This window comes from Falco peregrinus, chromosome 7, assembly GCF_023634155.1.
Source record: "Falco peregrinus isolate bFalPer1 chromosome 7, bFalPer1.pri, whole genome shotgun sequence".
NCBI classification, from domain to species: Eukaryota; Metazoa; Chordata; class Aves; order Falconiformes; family Falconidae; genus Falco; species Falco peregrinus.
In genome coordinates this window covers 11,669,571-11,687,598 of record NC_073727.1, presented here as the reverse complement: position 1 = coordinate 11,687,598, position 18,028 = coordinate 11,669,571, and the positions used below count along the sequence as shown (strand labels likewise).

General features: G+C 42.4%; 2 protein-coding genes across 3 annotated transcripts in view; both read left to right on the top strand.

Annotated features, from left to right (window-relative positions):
• NUP133 (nucleoporin 133) overlaps positions 1 to 11,130 on the top strand; it is a 37,704-nt gene extending 26,574 nt beyond the window's left edge. For both annotated transcript variants that reach the window (XM_055811320.1, XM_055811322.1), the window contains 6 exons: positions 1,652 to 1,787; positions 3,614 to 3,732; positions 5,234 to 5,314; positions 7,226 to 7,290; positions 9,673 to 9,761; positions 10,773 to 11,130. In XM_055811320.1, the coding sequence (XP_055667295.1) occupies positions 1,652 to 1,787; positions 3,614 to 3,732; positions 5,234 to 5,314; positions 7,226 to 7,290; positions 9,673 to 9,761; positions 10,773 to 10,909 (627 nt within the window). In that variant the 3' untranslated portion in view covers positions 10,910 to 11,130. The remainder of the gene's footprint in view (positions 1 to 1,651; positions 1,788 to 3,613; positions 3,733 to 5,233; positions 5,315 to 7,225; positions 7,291 to 9,672; positions 9,762 to 10,772) is intronic.
• Positions 11,131 to 14,908: 3,778 nt separating this feature from the next.
• Positions 14,909 to 17,502, top strand: ACTA1 (actin alpha 1, skeletal muscle). Its single transcript, XM_055811324.1, has 7 exons — positions 14,909 to 15,221; positions 15,298 to 15,438; positions 15,588 to 15,912; positions 16,055 to 16,216; positions 16,441 to 16,632; positions 16,756 to 16,937; positions 17,087 to 17,502. Exons 2-7 carry the CDS (start codon positions 15,310 to 15,312, stop codon positions 17,228 to 17,230), a joined length of 1,134 nt encoding a protein of 377 aa, XP_055667299.1. The 5' UTR covers positions 14,909 to 15,221; positions 15,298 to 15,309; the 3' UTR covers positions 17,231 to 17,502.
• The last annotated feature ends 526 nt before the right edge of the window (positions 17,503 to 18,028 follow it).

Here is an 18,028-nt window from a genome sequence, read left to right as displayed (position 1 = left end):
GGGGGCTTACAGTGAATATCAGTAGCATTATCAGATTATCCAGCAAAGGAGAAACTGAAGCTTGTCTTTCAAGACTTTGAAGCAAAGAAATTTGGAGGTATCACAAAAGAAAAAAAAAACCCACAGAACTTTTAAACTATGCATGTAAGAGATTAAAGTAATAAACACCTTTTTTTAAAGTAGCAAATGTGCATGTGGATAGATTTATGTGACATTGTTTTTAAACTTGATCCATTGTTGCCTTGTAGGCTGCCCAGTTATTCTCTCCCTGCTTCCTGCTGGTCAGTCTTTCCTTCCTTCTGCTAGACTTGTGAATGTATTTCACATTAGAAATAAACTGTTTCTAAACAAAAATGGCTTCTTTCAATCCACATGCACATTATTTAACTGTGTGCAGAGCATGGCAATGTTTATCCTACTGCAAATTATAGGCTGATAATACTATATGCCCTTAAAAAAACCCCAAACAAACCAACCCACCCAAAACCAAACCAAAAACAAAATCCCAAACAAAATAAAACAAAAAAACTCACCCTGAGAATATTGTAATATTCCATTGGTGTCAGCTGAGATTTTTCCTGTTATAGCAAAGCACTATTGATACAAGAATTATTTACTTTAAAAAAATAAAAAGAGGGAAAAAATGTGAATATCTAGTGAAAAACAAGAACTTGAAAAACGGAGGATGTTAGTTAATCCTTACAGTTAACTAAACATGGCCTTGGGAGAAGGAATAGACACCATAAATATGTCAGGCTGGGGCATAAAATAAGCTCAAGGAGAACCAAATGGTTAACGAGACTAAACAGAAAATCACAATCCACTCTCGATTAAAGAAAGCTCCATGCTAACAAAGCTGTCTTCCCACTGGATATGCATGTGAAAAAAAAAGGATGCTGTACCTTTAAATGGAGACAAGGCTGTAGGAACCGGTGAGAATGAAGTGTGACTAAACTTAATTGTAAACAATTCTTCAAAGTGTATAAAGTGTTTTACCACGTGTTAAGATGTACGCTAGCTTCGTGGATAACTACCTAGCACCCACCTCTGTGCAGACATGCATTAAACAAGTATCTGGACTCGGCTCTTGCACACCAAGCGAAGAACACAGGTTTGGGATAACGCTATGAAGAGGGGGCAAGGATTCTAAAATGGACAAGTAGTTCGGTTTATTTCTGAGTAAGTGCTCAGAAACGTGCTGTTCCATTGTTGGATAGACAAAATCTTGCCTATATATTTGGTTACTTTAGCAGTTTGTAATTTTGTTTTTTCAAATTCCTGAATGAACAAGTAAATCAATCTACATGCAAAATTGTTCTGTCAAATCATATTTGTCTGGCTTTTCTGCCACAGCCTTGAATAAGATCCTAGAGGTATAATATGTGAAGTCGCAATTTGTCCTTTAATCATAAGATAGTTTTTCCCTGGTTAGTACTGAAAAGATTTTTTGATATAAATTGCAGTAGAGACCTGTGTCCCTTTCTGAAGGGTGTAGTGCAGAGTTTTAATGTGCAAGTTGTATGACTTCTTAAAATAAGGATTATAGTATTACAAATGATAAACAGCTATGAGACTTAAGAGCAAATCCTTATCAGCTAACCTTCTGGTGCTAACTTATAAAACTGATTTCTAACGTCTTCATTAATTTCAGGCTCACAGAACATTGCAGACTTTAGCAAATATGGAGACACGGTATTTTGCAAAGAAGAAAACACTTCTTGGCTTGAGCAAATTAGCTGCACTGGCGTCTGACTTCTCGGAAGACATACTTCAAGAAAAAATAGAAGGTTAGAAATAAAACCAGAGCAAAGTGAAGAGTAGACTAATGAAGTTATTGGATTAGAATCACGTTAATTTTGCAGATTGATAATCGAGGGCTCTAACTCAGTGTGGTAAGGATGAATGGACTGGTGATCATGCTCATTGCAGGAAGGATAAGTAAGACAGAATGAGGCAGTAACCTCAGTATTCGGTTTCACCTCCGAGTTAGGCCTATGAGCATGGGAAATGTGTACCGTTTCACTTGTTCTAATAACACACAAAATACTGGTGTAAATAACAAGCTGCACAGTATCTTGAGAAGTCATTAGTTCTGAAGTGGCTGAAACTTGTGAACCATTCACAGTGAATGTGTTTTCATGACGCTCCATTTTGTATTACCAGATGCAAGGTAAAAATTATTTAATTTCTTAAGGCCTGTTCATTGAATGGCTCTCAATTTGGAATTCTTCTCAAATCCTGAGACTCTTAGGCTATACAAGGCAATCCAGTGACTGTGTTGTATTGTAATAACGTACCTGGAAATACATACATTTGTGATCAAGCAGCGCTTTCTCAGCACCTTACTCTTTCTGTATCTGGAAAGGTTACAGTGACAGTGTTTCATTATACTCGTAACTGAAAAGATGCTAACAGGAAAACCAGGAATACCTGTTCTGCTTCATTATCAAATGCAAAGATTCCACTGCTCTGCCATTCCTTTCACTTTGGAAAATACCCTGTTCCCGATGCTGTTTGTGCAGCACACGGTGCTGTGAGTTATCGTTAAGCTGATACTGGCCGCCAGGGGAAGTGTGGAAACACTACTCGAGGTTACTACTCAAGCTTGCTTCTGTTTATCTGCATCTTTATCCATGTATATGATGTACAGTTCTTAAAAAAAGAATCCTGAAGGCCCGGGGATAATTATGATAACTAAGTAGCCTTTACAAATTCGTTTTAGCTTGTAATAATACTACATTATCTGCTTTTTAAATTATAGACCTTTTAATGAAATCTTAAATTTTAAATTTGTTTTTCTTACTGCTCTGGAAAAAAACCAACAAACCTATGTTGATGTGAAGACTCTCATCTTTAAATAGGAAAACCGTAGAAAACTGAGGAAACCAAAGCTGTATTTCAGTGGACTAATGGACTCTTAAAATTTGGTCTGGACTTTACTCTGCTACACATTTTTATATGATACAGCTTTTAAAATTTACACTCTTCGTGTATCAGTTTCCTATTGATAAAGAAAATAATTATTTTTGCCACATTTTGCTTATTCATTTAAACTGATAAAATGCTCCTTAAAATTAGTTTCCTTTTTCTACCATGCGATGGAACTGGGCAGGAAGGGCAGGGTTCACAGTACGGCTGAAACTATTCCATTTTGATTGTTTCAGCCTAATAAGTTTCTGACCCTGAGGCAGATCATACTGGAAAATAAAACAATCAAAAAATGAGTAATTCATGAGGTGGAGCACATCCATGGCACAGGTCTTCAGCCAAAAGGTAGCTCCTAAAAATTGCAGACAGCTTACTGTCCTGCACAGTGCAAAAGCTTCCCTCCAATCCTATGTATTCATTTTGTGGGTTTGAGGAAATAAAGAAGAGTTACCAGTCTGCATTATGCTGGGAACCTGAGTGGAAAGTAAGAACTAGGTCACCAGGATGACAACATTGAAGTGGACGTATTTCTGTGCTTCAGGAACATAGAGATGAGTGTCCAAATAAATGCTTCGTAACAAATACTTGTAGACCTGAGTAATATTGTGACTTGCCAGTTATTACTGTGCCATAGAATTTATTATTACATTTTAGTAACGTGACATATTCATTTCCTTAAATACAGAAATAGCAGAACAGGAACGCTTTCTGTTGCATCAGGAGACCCTTCCTGAACAGTTACTGGCAGAGAAACAGTTGAACCTCAATGATATGCCAGTGTTGTCTGTATCTCAGCTCATTGATGTAAGTATTTCATGTTTACTTGGTTACACAGGTAAAGTTCCAGTATGTTTTCTGCCTCTGTGTGATCAAATAAAGGAGAAGATCCCAGCAGTCTTTATCCCTTATATGGCTTGCTAAGCACCCAAAGATCAGATACATGATTTGGTTTATCTTTGCTTAGTTTACGCCCGCACCAAACTTCAGAATGCTGGTTTTAGTTCAAATTTCTTCTTGTTGAATGTGTGCTTTAGAGTGCTGCTAGAAGAAAAATCAAATCAGTTTCAGAAGTTGATTTACTGGTCTAAGCCAGTTTTTGGATATGAGACAATTTTTACCTTCTGTTACATTCTCAGTGGGGCAGAACTTAAAAGGCAGAAGGAACAAAGAAATCCACCTTAGTGGAGAAAGATGCTGCAATGTATAGAAGGAAGGGGCTTCTGCAGGAAAAGGTTTTTGTTCACCTGTTGCAAAGAGGCACCCAAAGTCTTTCTACTTTCTTTTTTTCTTTTTCAAAACCAAACAAAACCCCAGCCCATAGAGAAACAAAACCATGAACTGCTCCAGTACTGGGATTGCTACTAACTCTGACTCCTTTTCCCACACCCATTTCTGGTGGTAGCCAGGAACCAGTAGCCTTATGGTTTCTGCCTGTTGTCAGCATATTTTTACCATCCAGTGACACACACAAAAAATACACCATTAGTAACAACAACACCTTGTAAAACGAATGGGGCCCTTTCTGGGTGTCAGTTTTGGAACTCCTTACTTTTCTGTAATCCTGTGGAAAATCAAAAGCTGATAGCATGCTTGTTTACATTCTTCTCATTTTCTTAGAACAATGCTAATAGCAGATTCTGAAGTTATTACCTGTATCTTTTAAGTGACTCTATGTGTGGGATAGAGAAGGGTAAGAAGTGTCACTCATGACTTGGCAAGTGCTGGTATCGTGACAGTTTTCCTTCTGAGTTCTCTCTATCGTCAAACCAATGTTCGTATTTGCTGCTCGTGATGTGAGAATGAAATTTGAAAAGCGTCAATAAAAGGAGCATTAATGTTGATTTTCCTTTGAAGTACTAATTTAGAATTTTGTTGCAGAGGGGGGATGAAAGAGCGATAGCAAACTTGTACTGCCTTTTACCTTTTAAAACCAACGTGTGCTTAACTACTGCTTTGAGCTTAATTACCGAAATAATTCCTAGAGCTTATTTGTGGAGCTGAGCTCTGGCTACAGTAGTCCAGGAATGTTACAGCCTTAAATGGCATTTAAATTTGAAACCTAGCAGCCTTATATCCAGTATCATTTGTCCACGGACCATTGTCATGTAGGTGGAATGCTGCTTTAAAACCTTAAGTATATTCATTACTATAAAAATACTTGCAGTTGAATCAAGACATATTTTCGTGAGAAGGTCATGTAAGTGGAAAATACATGGTGGTCTTCCCACAATGAGTTGTCCTTGATATCAGTTACATTAGTTTGTAGGCTAAAAATAATTCTCTACGTTATTCTCTCATATCGTAGATGTACATATGTGATGAGAACAGAAGGGCCAATGAGTATGACTTCAAGAAAGCACTTGATCTTCTGGAATATATTGATGAGGTAGGAAAAGTTTTTTAAGGATTTCTAACCCAGAGTCTTATTTTTTTTATCTATTATTATTTAAGCTAGGATGGTGCATGTGGGTTAACGTATTAGCTTAGTGTATGGTAATTAAAAAAAACCCTGATGTGTTTTCTTCAGTTTGTTTTTAATTCACTGGAGACTTCATGCCAAATATGGTTTAGATCATTTTAAAAAAATGACACTCCTCATCTTCACTTCCCATTTATAGTCTATAGTTTCTTTTTTAGAGCCTTGCCTTCCTTACAGGCTTTCTCCAAACAGGACAAAGATCATCTGTTTTCAGTAGTTTAGTTCTTACATCTTCCCTATTGGCAGTTTCTCTGGTTGTTATGAGATAATGTGGGATAGGTGCCAGCTTTTTAACATGTAAAGAGCATTGAACCACAGATTTGCTATCTGCTTTCTCACTGCATCTTGCATGATCAAGTATCTTGTCAGAGTAATTTTCCAGGAACCACAAACAGATCAACTTTTGAGGAGCATCAAACCTGAATTAACAACAGTCTTTCCTAAAAACCTGAAGTTGTATTATTTTTAGCAAAAGTATTCCTTACCAATTGAAAATGAGAGCTCTTTTCTGATTATCCTAGTCCCTGTAGTCTGGGTAGGGCTCCAAGTTAAAATCTTTTCTGTAGTAGTGCTTTGTAAACACCATTGTGCCATTTTGTTGGTCTTCAATAACTTTCGTTTGATAATTATAAATACATTTAAATTGTTCTTAAAATTTATTTTAAATTGGTTTTAATTGAATTTCTTGTATCAATTTTTCTTTTGAGTAACTTTACTGTTGTTAACTAGTATTTTTTTGCTTTATATATGAATATGTTTGCTTGTCCTGTGTTTAGTACTGTATTACATTTTGTGTACTGAGGGGAGAGTGTTACTACTAAGAGTAGCATGTTACTCTGAGTTATTTCTCTGTAGCTTAAAAAGAAAATTCAGTGCCTTTTTTTCTAACTCGCCCCCTTCGTTTTTACAACATAGTCCAAATTACAATATTTTGCAGTAAAATAAATGAGCAAACTCATTTGGTTCTCTCAAGTTAGTTTTCCTCTTAAATTTTGTCAAGACAATTCATGAACACTGAGACAACTTTATTATTCCTTTACATCTAAATAAAATAAATACCACACTAAACCCATGAGATTTCAAAATTATTTTTTTCTCAGATATTTGAGTCTCTAACAACTTACGTAGAACATTCAGCACAAATTAGAGATGGTGGTCAAGACCAGAGTTTAAAAACTAGCTGTTCCCTAGTTTTCCCTGATTTTCTCTTGCAGAAGCAGTGTAAAGTCAAGACACATCATCTTGCTTTCAGGCTTCTAAATTCAAGTATTCATGGTTTCTGTTATCTCATATGAGGGGAATTTAAAGTAGGTGTGATGTTTCAGGATATTGAGAGGTGGAAAAAAATATATGGTCTTTTTTCTGACATTATATTTTAAAAGGGGCTCTGACACCAATTACCTCAGCGTTTCTGTGCAGCGAAGAGATTGCCCTTTCCAAGGCAAATGTGTTTCTTTGAAGAGATTTACTAATATATTCATAAAACATACAGCCTGATGTGGACCCTAATGCATGCTAGTTAGCTTGGCCACGCTGAAAAAAGAGCCTTGACTTTAGTCACCATTTAGTGTGTTAAAATAAAACTTGCTTAGAATACAGTATTTTATAAATTCGTATTTGTTCAATTTCCTTTAAAACACCCTTTTTCAAATTGATGTAGTTGGTCTTCAGCAGTCGTGTGGTGATGTAGAAAGTCTGAGCCATGTTTTCAAATGGAAATTAATAGTCTTTGGTGTTTCAGCAGGTGTTATTTTTTTAATTTAAAAAAATAAATTAAAATTTTAACCTACCTGTCTTTTCTCCTTATGTGAATTGAAGGAAGAGGAAGTGGATGTAAATGATCTTAAACTTAAAATTCTCTGTAAGGCTCTCCAGAGAGATGGGTAAGTCCAATATGAATATAAATTACTGAGAGTATTTGTGACATAGCTTTTCCAGTATTACATTTTAGTATACTATTCTCTAGCTCACTGAAAAGGTTGAATTTCGCAGTATAAGGTTAGTAAAGTATAAAGTATCTGTCCAGAATATGCCTTTTTATTTATAAAGTGAAACTCCAGCCAAAAAAATCGGTATTACTTTGTTGGCTTAGCTCACTGGCCACCTACTGTGCATTCTCAGCACCTGAGACAGAAATGTACCCATGCGGCTCTCATTCTTGAACTCTTTGCTAAGGTAAAAGAAATGACTGATGCCAAAACTTTTTTTTTCTTTCCTTTGAAGCGTTTCAAATAGAAGCTTTTTAAGAGCAATGCATGCAGAGGTCACTCCAGCCAACTTTTATTTCACTTATTTTTGGCCACTGAACCACATTGACAAGTTCATGACCTTTTTGAGTTAAAGCTGCATTCTTGACTGCAAGAGATCAAATCCTTAAATACTGCTTAAGAGAGCCACTTTTACAGAATTGCAACACCAAATACAATCTGAATCCAGTTGATCTGAAGAATCTTCTCATTAAACAGTGCTACTTTTCTCTCCCAGGTCACATAACTCAAATGGCATATACTCCTTTTCCTTTCTAATTTTCAGAAGTTATCCAGCTTTTCTAGCTCCCATGTATGTTCCAAGAGGACCTAAGGAAGAAAAGAGGAAAGAATACATTCCAAATGCACTGTGCCGTTTGTGATTTAAAAAGGAAGTAGGCAGCGTTTGGATTCATGCTTATGCATAGGATAGATTCCAAAGGGCAGTGGTCTGCAGAAAATAAATTCCTAGTTGCATGACTAATAAGTTATTGTCACATATGATGCAAATAATATGCAGAAACAGGTTCACACTATTCCAAGTGTTTTCTTCCCTGCCTATTATTTTCAAGACGGAAGAATCCACAATTCCTACATAGGACTAGTCCAGTGATTGGTTTATGACCTGCCTACCCTGGGCCAAGAACAGAGTTCTGGACATAATACTTAAACCATTCAATTCGTATGTAATGCTGACAAGATTTTGCCCACTCCTGCTAGCTAACCAGATGCCATTTGAGATCACTTTACTGAATAGTGCGTTTAGAAAACCTGATGTCCCTGTTGAGTTTCCAGTCCAGCAAGGCTCACAAAGAGGTTGATTACTATTTCAAAAAGAGGTAGTGTTAACTTTCATCTGTGTGCAAAAATATGCATTTGATGTGTTACAGTACCTACTTTTAAGGAAGGTGACTGTTTTCTGGCTCAATAGCTACAGATGGTGGAAAGGTTTTCGGGTAGAATGGAGAACCTTGCTGGGCGTGCTCCTGATGTTCTGGTAGGGTTCTCACTGTCTTCCTCTGTGCTCAAGAGGAGGAAATCCCTCTACCCCCTTCCTTCACATTCTTCCCAGTAGAATTAAAGATGAAATCCTAGACGTTTGGGCGTTTGTGTGACATCCAGGGCTTCAGTGAAGTACAGAGGATTTGTCAGTACTATCTTCTGGGAGCCTGGTCCAGATCTGTTGCATTGGCCCGAGGAGGTGCACGTTAGTTTAGGGAGTGGTAGGAGAACTGGGTTTTGTCTGGCCATTTAACATACGGAACAGGAAATTTTAACAACTGAAAGGTTAGAACCACAGCAAAACAAATTAGGTTGGTGTTGACTTAAAACTGCTACATATAAAGCCCTGCAAAGATGATAAATTGTCATTTTAAATAATCTTTCTCTAAGAAAAACCTGTTTGGATTTTTTTTATCGCAGATGAGACTTGCATTCACGAGTCTTCGCCTTCAGGTTGTCTCATTTGTGATGAAACGTGTATTTGTTTTGTACCTGTGTGTGCTGTTACCGGCCAGCAACTTAAATTCTACAGTTTCTTCCTCCTTCTTCTGTTTCTTGGTGTTTGCTTTTTTGTTTTGTTTCATTTTTTTCATATGTTAGAAAATCACTGCTCTTGCTTCATTCTACCAAAAAATAAATCTATAGTTTCATCATCTCAATTGTAAAATATAATTACTGAGAATAGGTAGGTCTTGTCTTGATAAATAATATTTTTTATTTTATCAAAGACATAATTTTTCTTTTACAGTTTAGAAGACAGGAAGCATTTCTGTTGTCCTTCTAACTAGACTACGTTACAGTAGTGTAATTTATTATAGTTTTACTCGGCATAAATAATAATTAACAGAAGATAGAAAAAAATCCGTTTGCTTTGAGCTATAGCCGATCAGATAACGCTTCTGTGTGAACATGTATTAGCCACTTTTGATAACTTATGAAATTATTCTGCTTATTGTTTCTTGTTAATTTTCATTTCATCTGTGCAATTCTTTCCACAAATTATTCTTTCGTTTGCAGATGGTCCGGTTCAGAGGGTAAAGATGATCCAATTGAAGCATCTAAAGACAGTATATTTGTGAAAATACTACAAAAACTATTGAAAGAAGGTAAAGTGAACTTAAACATTATTGAACTTCTTGAAATGTTTAGTTGTTTCAAAACTTGCTTAAGATGAACACTAACATGTAAGAAGTAGTGTTCATAAATTCTCAGAGTAATAAAAACTTCCATATGCATTCCACTAGATAATTATAATCATATGGAGCTAATTCTATCTCTGTAAAATGTAGGGGGGGTGAGATGAGCAGATTTCTTGGTTATAATCTTAGTACCCTCAGATTACTTGCTCAGTAGGGCAGCCATCAGATTTTTAGCAGTTTCTTACTGCAAAGTATGTCTTGTGGAGTTAAATACTTACATCTTCTGTAAGATTCAGGATTAATAACTAATTGACTGTCACTCAGAGGAGCTTAATCTGTTTTAGCTTAAACTGTTTTTTGCTTTTGTCTTCCCACTCCAAAAGCAAAAATACAATCACACACACACAGGGTTAAAACTGACCATGGGAAGTTATGGCCATCGAAGTTACAGCTGGAGGGGGGAGGGAGAGGAGGGAAACAATTTAGAGTCAAAGTCCATTTTAAATATTACTGCATCTGCACGTTTTCCAGAACAGAGAAGGCTCCACGTCAAAAATACAGAAGTTATGTTCTTCAGAACAGTTCTGGTTTTCTGTGTTCAGTCCTGTCAATTTCTTTCCTTTTGTAAGACTCTCACACCGGAGACTGAAATGTTGTGACTGATCATAGACGTATTTATCAGATGACTGATCTTACTTTTAACATTTCACCAAGAAAAAAGAAAAAGTAAATACTTGAATTTTAGGTTTAAGGATTTTAGGTTTAATCATGAATTCAAGAAGAAGCCCTGTTTGGGTAGGACTATTTTTTTTAACTCAGTTTTACAGGCTACTTAAGCGTTATTGCATGTCTTGATGTATCTCAATTCAAAAGAGTAATTTAACTCTGAGGCAGGTACAGATGTTTACTTAAAAATTATCTTAACTGCTAATGCAAAGTACTTTTATCAGTGCTGTAATAAAAGGTTTTGTGTTGCAGGAGTTCAATTAAGTGAATATTTACCAGAGGTGAAGGACTTGCTGCAAGCAGATGAACTTGGCAACTTGAGAACTAGTGCTTACTTCGAATTTGTGTTAAAGGCAAACTATGAACTCTACGTTCAGGGACAAGTATGATTCTCTCTATTTTTTTTAAATATTTTTTCTAAAGACCTGTTAAATTAATGGATACTTTTTTATGTTCTGTTTGTTTTTTTGCTAAAACTTTGTAATAAAATCAATATGAGTAATATACTTGGTTTTAAATTTATAGACATTGGCGCTTTAGTCAGGAGAGGCAGAGTTGTGTTTTCAGGCAAAAGAAGAATAAAGTTTTCATTTTCTGTGCCTTTCATAAACTTGTGGTTTCATTTTATATCTTCATCAGTATGAGTCCTGCCTGAGGCTCAAAGATACACAGACACACAGGGTGAAATGTGGGACCCACTGCAGAAGGTGGGGAAACTTTTGTTCTCACTTTGTTGGGGATGTGACTTCAATTCAGAAACATAGTGAAAACATTAATGCTGGGAGACTATGTAGCTTACCCAAGAAACAAATAATTATTCTGTAAGATAACCCTACTCTCTCTTTGTACAACACTTTTTGCTGTAGAAACTAGGTAATTTCAATTTTTGCTTTAAAGATTACTGGCACAAACTGGCTTCTCAGTCGTCACTTAGCATTTCTGTGACAGAAAGGAATAAAGCACAGTTCTCAGAGTCTTCTGGTCCAGTAAATATACCATTCTTTCAGTTTATGTCTGTAAGATTAAACTTTTTAAAAACGTGTTAATATTTTATCTAACTTTCATTTAAGCTATATCCTGATTTCTAGAATACATGTAAAAATGAGATTAACAGCTCACCATGCCGTCATTCACAGCAACTGCTTGAACCTAGGCTCAGAAGAAACCTAGAAAGCAGTTATGAAAGTGTGGGAGGTCCAGCATGATCTTCCTTATGCGTTGACTTGTTCTCTACTGGTTGATGCTAAATTTTCTTCTTTTTTTTTTTTTTTTTTTTTAAAAAAAACTGCCCCAGTTAGTTGCCTCTGACACAGGAATAAAAAAAATCCATTTAACTTTTCAATTTTAATTATTCTGACTGGCAGCAGATTTTCATCTTTAAATAAAAGTTACTTCAATCTGATGTGTTTCACCTTTCTTTTGCAAGTAGCTCGGCAGCCAGAGTGAATGCAGAGCAACTTGCATGCCCTTATGTTTTACTTGTCTGGCTCCATGCCTGCTGCTACAACTTGATCCAACAGCTGAGAAGGTCAGAAGTTAAATTGGTTGAAGAGAATCCAGTTTCTAGTTTTAAAAGCACAACTCCCCTTCCATGGCTTCCCCTCCTCTCTGTACTAATACAGTAAGCTGGGCTGAGAGTCTGAACATGTTTGGAAGAATAGATTTATCTAGAGAGGTTCTAACTAATATGGAAAAGAAATGCACTAGCAGTCATCTTCTAAGATTGTTTGAAGAAGCGAACTTTGCTCTTCTGCAGCCTTGCATGGCTGAGAGACAAAGGAGCGGGTATGACTCCCAGCTGCAGCTTCAAAGGAGTGGGTCATTTAATGCCTTAGAAGAATTCCCCGTGCTTGCTTAAATGTCACTTTAAAGGTGATTTCACATCATTGATAAACTCGGTGTTTTAGGAGGAAGGGAATAATCAAACAAATGATTGCCACCCCCTGCTGAAATGTGTTCTACCTGAACTTTTACTGGACTGTTAAATCTTGCTTGAAATCTCTTTTAATTGACTGTCATCCACCATAAAACACTGCAGGGATATCTCATATCTTCCCAGACTGTCTGCTGTATTCTGTCAGGAGCAGCAGGGTGAGCCCCAGAAAGCTTGCTCCAGAAGCAGGCGTTCCTGTTCATCTTTCGCTATCCATCTGTTCCAAGGTGCCTGGCTTCCCCACTGGGATGGGTTTAGTCCAGTTGGTGCAAAAGCGTTCTCCAGGGTCTCGGGAAACTTATTAGCCATGTAGGCTTCACAACTAATGTTTATTCCGCTGCTGGGTTGAGAGGTGTTTGGCATTTGTGCAACAGCTTTCCATTTGACTATTGCCAAAACAGAAGCCTATGGGCAAGGAGATCAGTTAAATAAAGCCTCGTTAAAATAACTTCCACGTCTAAACTGAAGTTTAATGGTCTTGTATAAGGAACGTTGAGCTGGTTCGCTATTCTGTTGGAAAGCTTCAAGAGGCTGGGATCTGGGGCTCTTTCTCTTCTCTGCCCTCCATTTCATTATGTAATAAGCTGTTCTGGTGCAGAACTCCTGTCTCAGATTACTGTATGGGGAAGATGCCTTCGTTTACCACTGCACATCAAAGGTCATGCCAGAGCTCTAGGTTGTTTCCAAGCATAATAAATACAAACTTGGGACAGAGAGATTCCTGTTTTGGTTAAAATGGCTTAAGGAGTATGGGTAACTCCTTTTGAGTAAGGAAGTATATGTTGCTTCTTAAATAGTTTTCTCAGAAACAGAAAATACACGGCACAGAATGTCCATGCTTCTATCTTCTGTTGTCACCAGAGCAGCAGGAAAGCTTGTCTGTTGTCATTTGTGATCAATTTCAGAAGCTACACATTGTGGATAGTGATCTTCTTTGTGCCCAGCTCTGTTCTGGAAACTAACTTCAAACGTTTTCTGACTTGGCACCAAAGCCAAATTTACTTAGAGTCCAGTTAAGTATCTGACCTACCCATGGAAAATGATCTTTTATGCAGAACTGTAAGAATGTTAACACTGCCATTGGGCATTTTGTTGTAAACTAGATTGGGGTGGAGAGAAAATTAAGGGAAACAGAAGGGATGAAGTGGGGTTTATGCTTGCATCGGGTTTCATTGTAGGATTAAGAATGTTTATCTTTCAGTGACGTTGGGCTTTCCGTTACTTGATTTCTGATTCAACACAACTGACTGTATTTTGGAAACTGTGATGGAGCATTACAGTTCTGTAAATAGATTCAATGGCCGTGATGCCTTTAAGTGCTTTCAGACTTCCGATTTTTGTACTACCAGTTGTCGATGACAGAACTGAAGAATAACATGACAAGTTGCAGAGCAGTATGAGAGAATAGCATGTTTTATCCCTCGCGTACTTCAATACAATAACTTGACAAGAACTGAAAATCTATAGGAGAATGAAATAGAGCGCTGCCAGAGGTAAAGAGAAATGCTGCCAAGCTGGAAGATGCAGAAATCAAATAAAGGAGGAGAAAAGCCTGCTTCTCTGTTGACCCGTCTGCTCTGCCTTGCAGCAGAGGAAATCAGCTGCAGAAATGCCTTCACTTGCGGGAGACTCCTTGCAGCTTGAGTACTTCTGGCTTACTGTTTCTTCTTCCTCCTCTCCCGACTCCCTAAGTTTTAAAAGGATTTACCCTTGGGCCAGTTGTGCCCTCACAGGTCTTGAAGGTTGATTTGCGTCGGCTCATTGGCAGGGCTGCTCGTGTGACTGCGTCTTCTTTTTATCGGTAACCAGAATGTCTAACGTCTTCCAAGCGTCCCAGGTGGACCCTCTGCTTTGGTATCCATAGCTGAAGGAGACGAGCTGTTCCTCCTCCTTGCATAGCACCCTCAGCTCGTCAGAGATGCCTTGCCCATGAGCCCACACTCTGGTCGGAGAGGGTGAGCCGCAGCGATGGCTGGTGGGCTCCTGCCTCGCAGCCGCCACTCGGTGACGGCACCAGCATTCACGGCCGCGTCAGGCAGAGCTCTGGGATCAGCTGGTCACCAGGATTAACGCTTCGCCAGGCTTCGCTGCAGGCGTTTGTCTGACAGATGCTACCCCACGCATTTATTTTCCATTTGTAAACCACCGCAAAGGAAGAATGGCGCGGCTTAGCTCGGCGCGTAACGCCGTGGCTTTTGCACCCACCGTGGCACGATGTGCAGACCCGGCTCTGCCTCGTCGCTTCGCCGGCCCCCGCAGCTCCCCGTCCCCACCTCACCGGCGGGGAAGGCCCCTCCGCGGCCCCCGAAGGCCCGGCCTGCCCCGGCCTCCCCCGGCCCCCGCAGCCGCGGGCAGGGCCGCGGCCCGCTCCGCCCTCACGCCCCGGCGGGCCCGGGCCCGCTCCCCCGCCCTGCCCCGGCGGCGCCGCCGCGCCGGCCCCCACCTGCTCTGCCCTTAGCGGGCCCGGCGGTGCCGCGGGATTATTTCGGCCGCGGCGGGGGGGGCCCGGCAGACGCGCCTTATACGGCCGGGCCCGGCTCACCTGGGCCGCCGCCAGCAGCGCCTTCTTTGGGCAGCGCCGGGCCGGGGCCGCGCCGGGCCCGACGCCCAAATATGGCGACGGCCGGGGCCGCATTCCTGGGGGCCGGCCGGGGCCGCCGCCCGCCGCGATAAAAGGCCGGCGGCCGGCGCGGCCCACGAGCTGCCCGGCGAGGAGCGGGAGGCCTCTCTGCCAGCGGCCCGACGCGCGGAGCCCGCAGCCAGCCCAGGTAAGCCCCGGCCCCGCCGCCCCCGTGTGCGGCCGCCGCCGGCCGCCAGGCTCAGCCCGCACCCTGTGCCCCGCAGACAGCCGACGCCATGTGCGACGAGGACGAGACCACCGCGCTCGTGTGCGACAACGGCTCCGGCCTGGTGAAGGCCGGCTTCGCCGGGGATGATGCCCCCAGGGCCGTGTTCCCCTCCATCGTGGGCCGCCCCCGCCACCAGGTATGGCGACGTCCCCCTCCGAGCCCCCCGCCGGGCCCCGCCACCGCCTCCCAGCCCTCGGCCTGCAGGGAGGACGCCCGGCCCGCCAGGGAGCCCCGCGCTGCCGCCCGTGGACAGGTCGCCGAGCCCCCCCCTTTCCTCCCCCACAGGGCGTCATGGTGGGTATGGGTCAGAAAGACTCCTACGTAGGAGATGAAGCCCAGAGCAAGAGAGGCATCCTGACCCTGAAGTACCCCATTGAACACGGCATCATCACAAACTGGGACGACATGGAGAAGATCTGGCACCACACCTTCTACAACGAGCTGCGCGTCGCCCCTGAGGAGCACCCCACCCTGCTCACTGAGGCCCCCCTTAACCCCAAAGCCAACCGTGAAAAGATGACCCAGATCATGTTTGAGACCTTCAACGTCCCTGCCATGTATGTGGCCATCCAGGCTGTGCTGTCCCTGTACGCCTCTGGCCGTACCACTGGTGAGTGCGAGTGTCCCGCCGGCCCCCCTTCCCCGAGCGAGGGTGCCCGGCACTGGTCCCCTACAGCTGGCAAGTGCTCAGCCCCCCCAGGGCAGGACCCTCTGTGGGCTACATCTCAGGTGGCTGCTTTTTGTTCCCTCAGGTATCGTGCTGGACTCCGGTGATGGTGTGACACACAATGTCCCCATCTATGAAGGGTACGCCCTGCCCCATGCCATCATGCGCTTGGATCTGGCCGGCCGGGACCTCACCGACTACCTGATGAAGATCTTGACTGAGCGTGGCTATTCCTTCGTCACCACAGGTAAGCACTATTCCCTCCTGTAAAACATCCCCCGTTGCTTCTAGCCCTTGCAGCTCCAGGGATGCCATAGCCTCATGTCCCGTTGCAAGTCCTGTGAGCGCTCCCTCCCTGTCGGGAGCTTGTCTGTGCTTGGGGGTACAGAGTCCTGGCGGACCTGTGGAGGAGATGCAAGCCTTCACTGTTCCTCCTTTGCAAGCACTGATGCCTTTGCTTCCCCCCAACAGCTGAGCGTGAGATTGTCCGTGACATCAAGGAGAAGCTGTGCTACGTGGCGCTGGACTTTGAGAACGAGATGGCCACCGCTGCCTCTTCCTCCTCCCTTGAAAAGAGCTACGAGCTGCCTGATGGGCAGGTCATCACCATCGGCAATGAACGTTTCCGCTGCCCAGAAACACTCTTCCAGCCTTCCTTCATTGGTGCGTGTGCCCCCTCTCCCTCTCTCCTCCCCTACCAGCTCTCCCTTTTCTCCAGAGTCCTCCTGTAGAGCTCTCGCTTTGCGCTGAACTTGTGCCTGCGTTTCTCTCCTTCTCTGCCCCCAGGTATGGAGTCTGCAGGGATCCATGAGACCACCTACAACAGCATCATGAAGTGCGACATTGACATCAGGAAGGACCTGTACGCCAACAATGTCATGTCTGGGGGTACCACCATGTACCCAGGTATTGCTGACCGCATGCAAAAGGAGATCACGGCCCTGGCCCCCAGCACAATGAAGATCAAGGTAAGGCTGGACCACGAAGGACCCAGGCGCAGGAGCAGCCTTCTCTTGCCCTCCCGCAAACAGCAAGCGGGTTACCTGTGCGTGCCCCCGTGCGGGCCACCCACAGCGGTTGCTTGTTTCCTGATCTCTGTATTCTTGGCTTTTTCTAGATCATCGCCCCACCTGAGCGTAAGTACTCTGTCTGGATCGGTGGCTCTATCCTGGCCTCCCTGTCCACCTTCCAGCAGATGTGGATCACAAAGCAGGAATACGATGAGGCTGGCCCATCCATTGTCCACCGTAAATGCTTCTAAACATGTTTACATGATCACTTTGCCAGCCACGCTCAGGATGACAACCTTCTAGGTTGCAGGTTGCCGAGGACCTGCAACAGCCATGTAACTTTCTATTTTGTAACGATTTCTGGTTACTGTTGCTGCAAAGCTCCACGTGACACAGTGTATGTAAAGTGTACATAAATTAATTTATTTTACCTCGTTTTGTTTGTTTTTAAAACCAACGCCCTGTGGAAGGAAACAAAAAACTTCAAGAAGCATTAAATCATCAGTCATTCTGTCACACCCCTCATGTGGTTCATGTCTTCATTTGTGGGGGTTCTTCCATCACTCGCTGACGTAGCGTGTCATCTAATGGTGAGGGCAGGGGGTGGTGGGGCTGGACCTCCCTAGGCGGGAGGAGGGCTGTGGAGGGGAGGGGACCCCAGCTACAGGAGCCAGCTCTGTGGGACTTGCTTGGGTTGCAGAGAGCCCAGCGGGGCTGAGAGCAGCCTGGTGGTGGCTGTGCCTTGCATCATGCCGCTACAAGGTGGGTGCCCGCTGCTCTGTAACGTGCTTCCCCCTAGACCCAGGGTGGGAAAGGGTTACCTGGAGTCTTGGCTTGCAAAAGATTTTATTTGGTTCCACTTGCCAAAAAAGTAGCCCTGGCATGCTTGTGCAGCTCCAAGGCATGATGGATGGAGGCATGGCTGGGGCTGAGGGCAGGTGGCATGTGCAGGTTAAATAAAGAGCTTTCCACTCCGCTTATGGGAAACCCTCCTGCCACCATGCTGTCCCTGGTGTGCCGAGGGCAGCCGGGGCCACTTCCTCACCCTG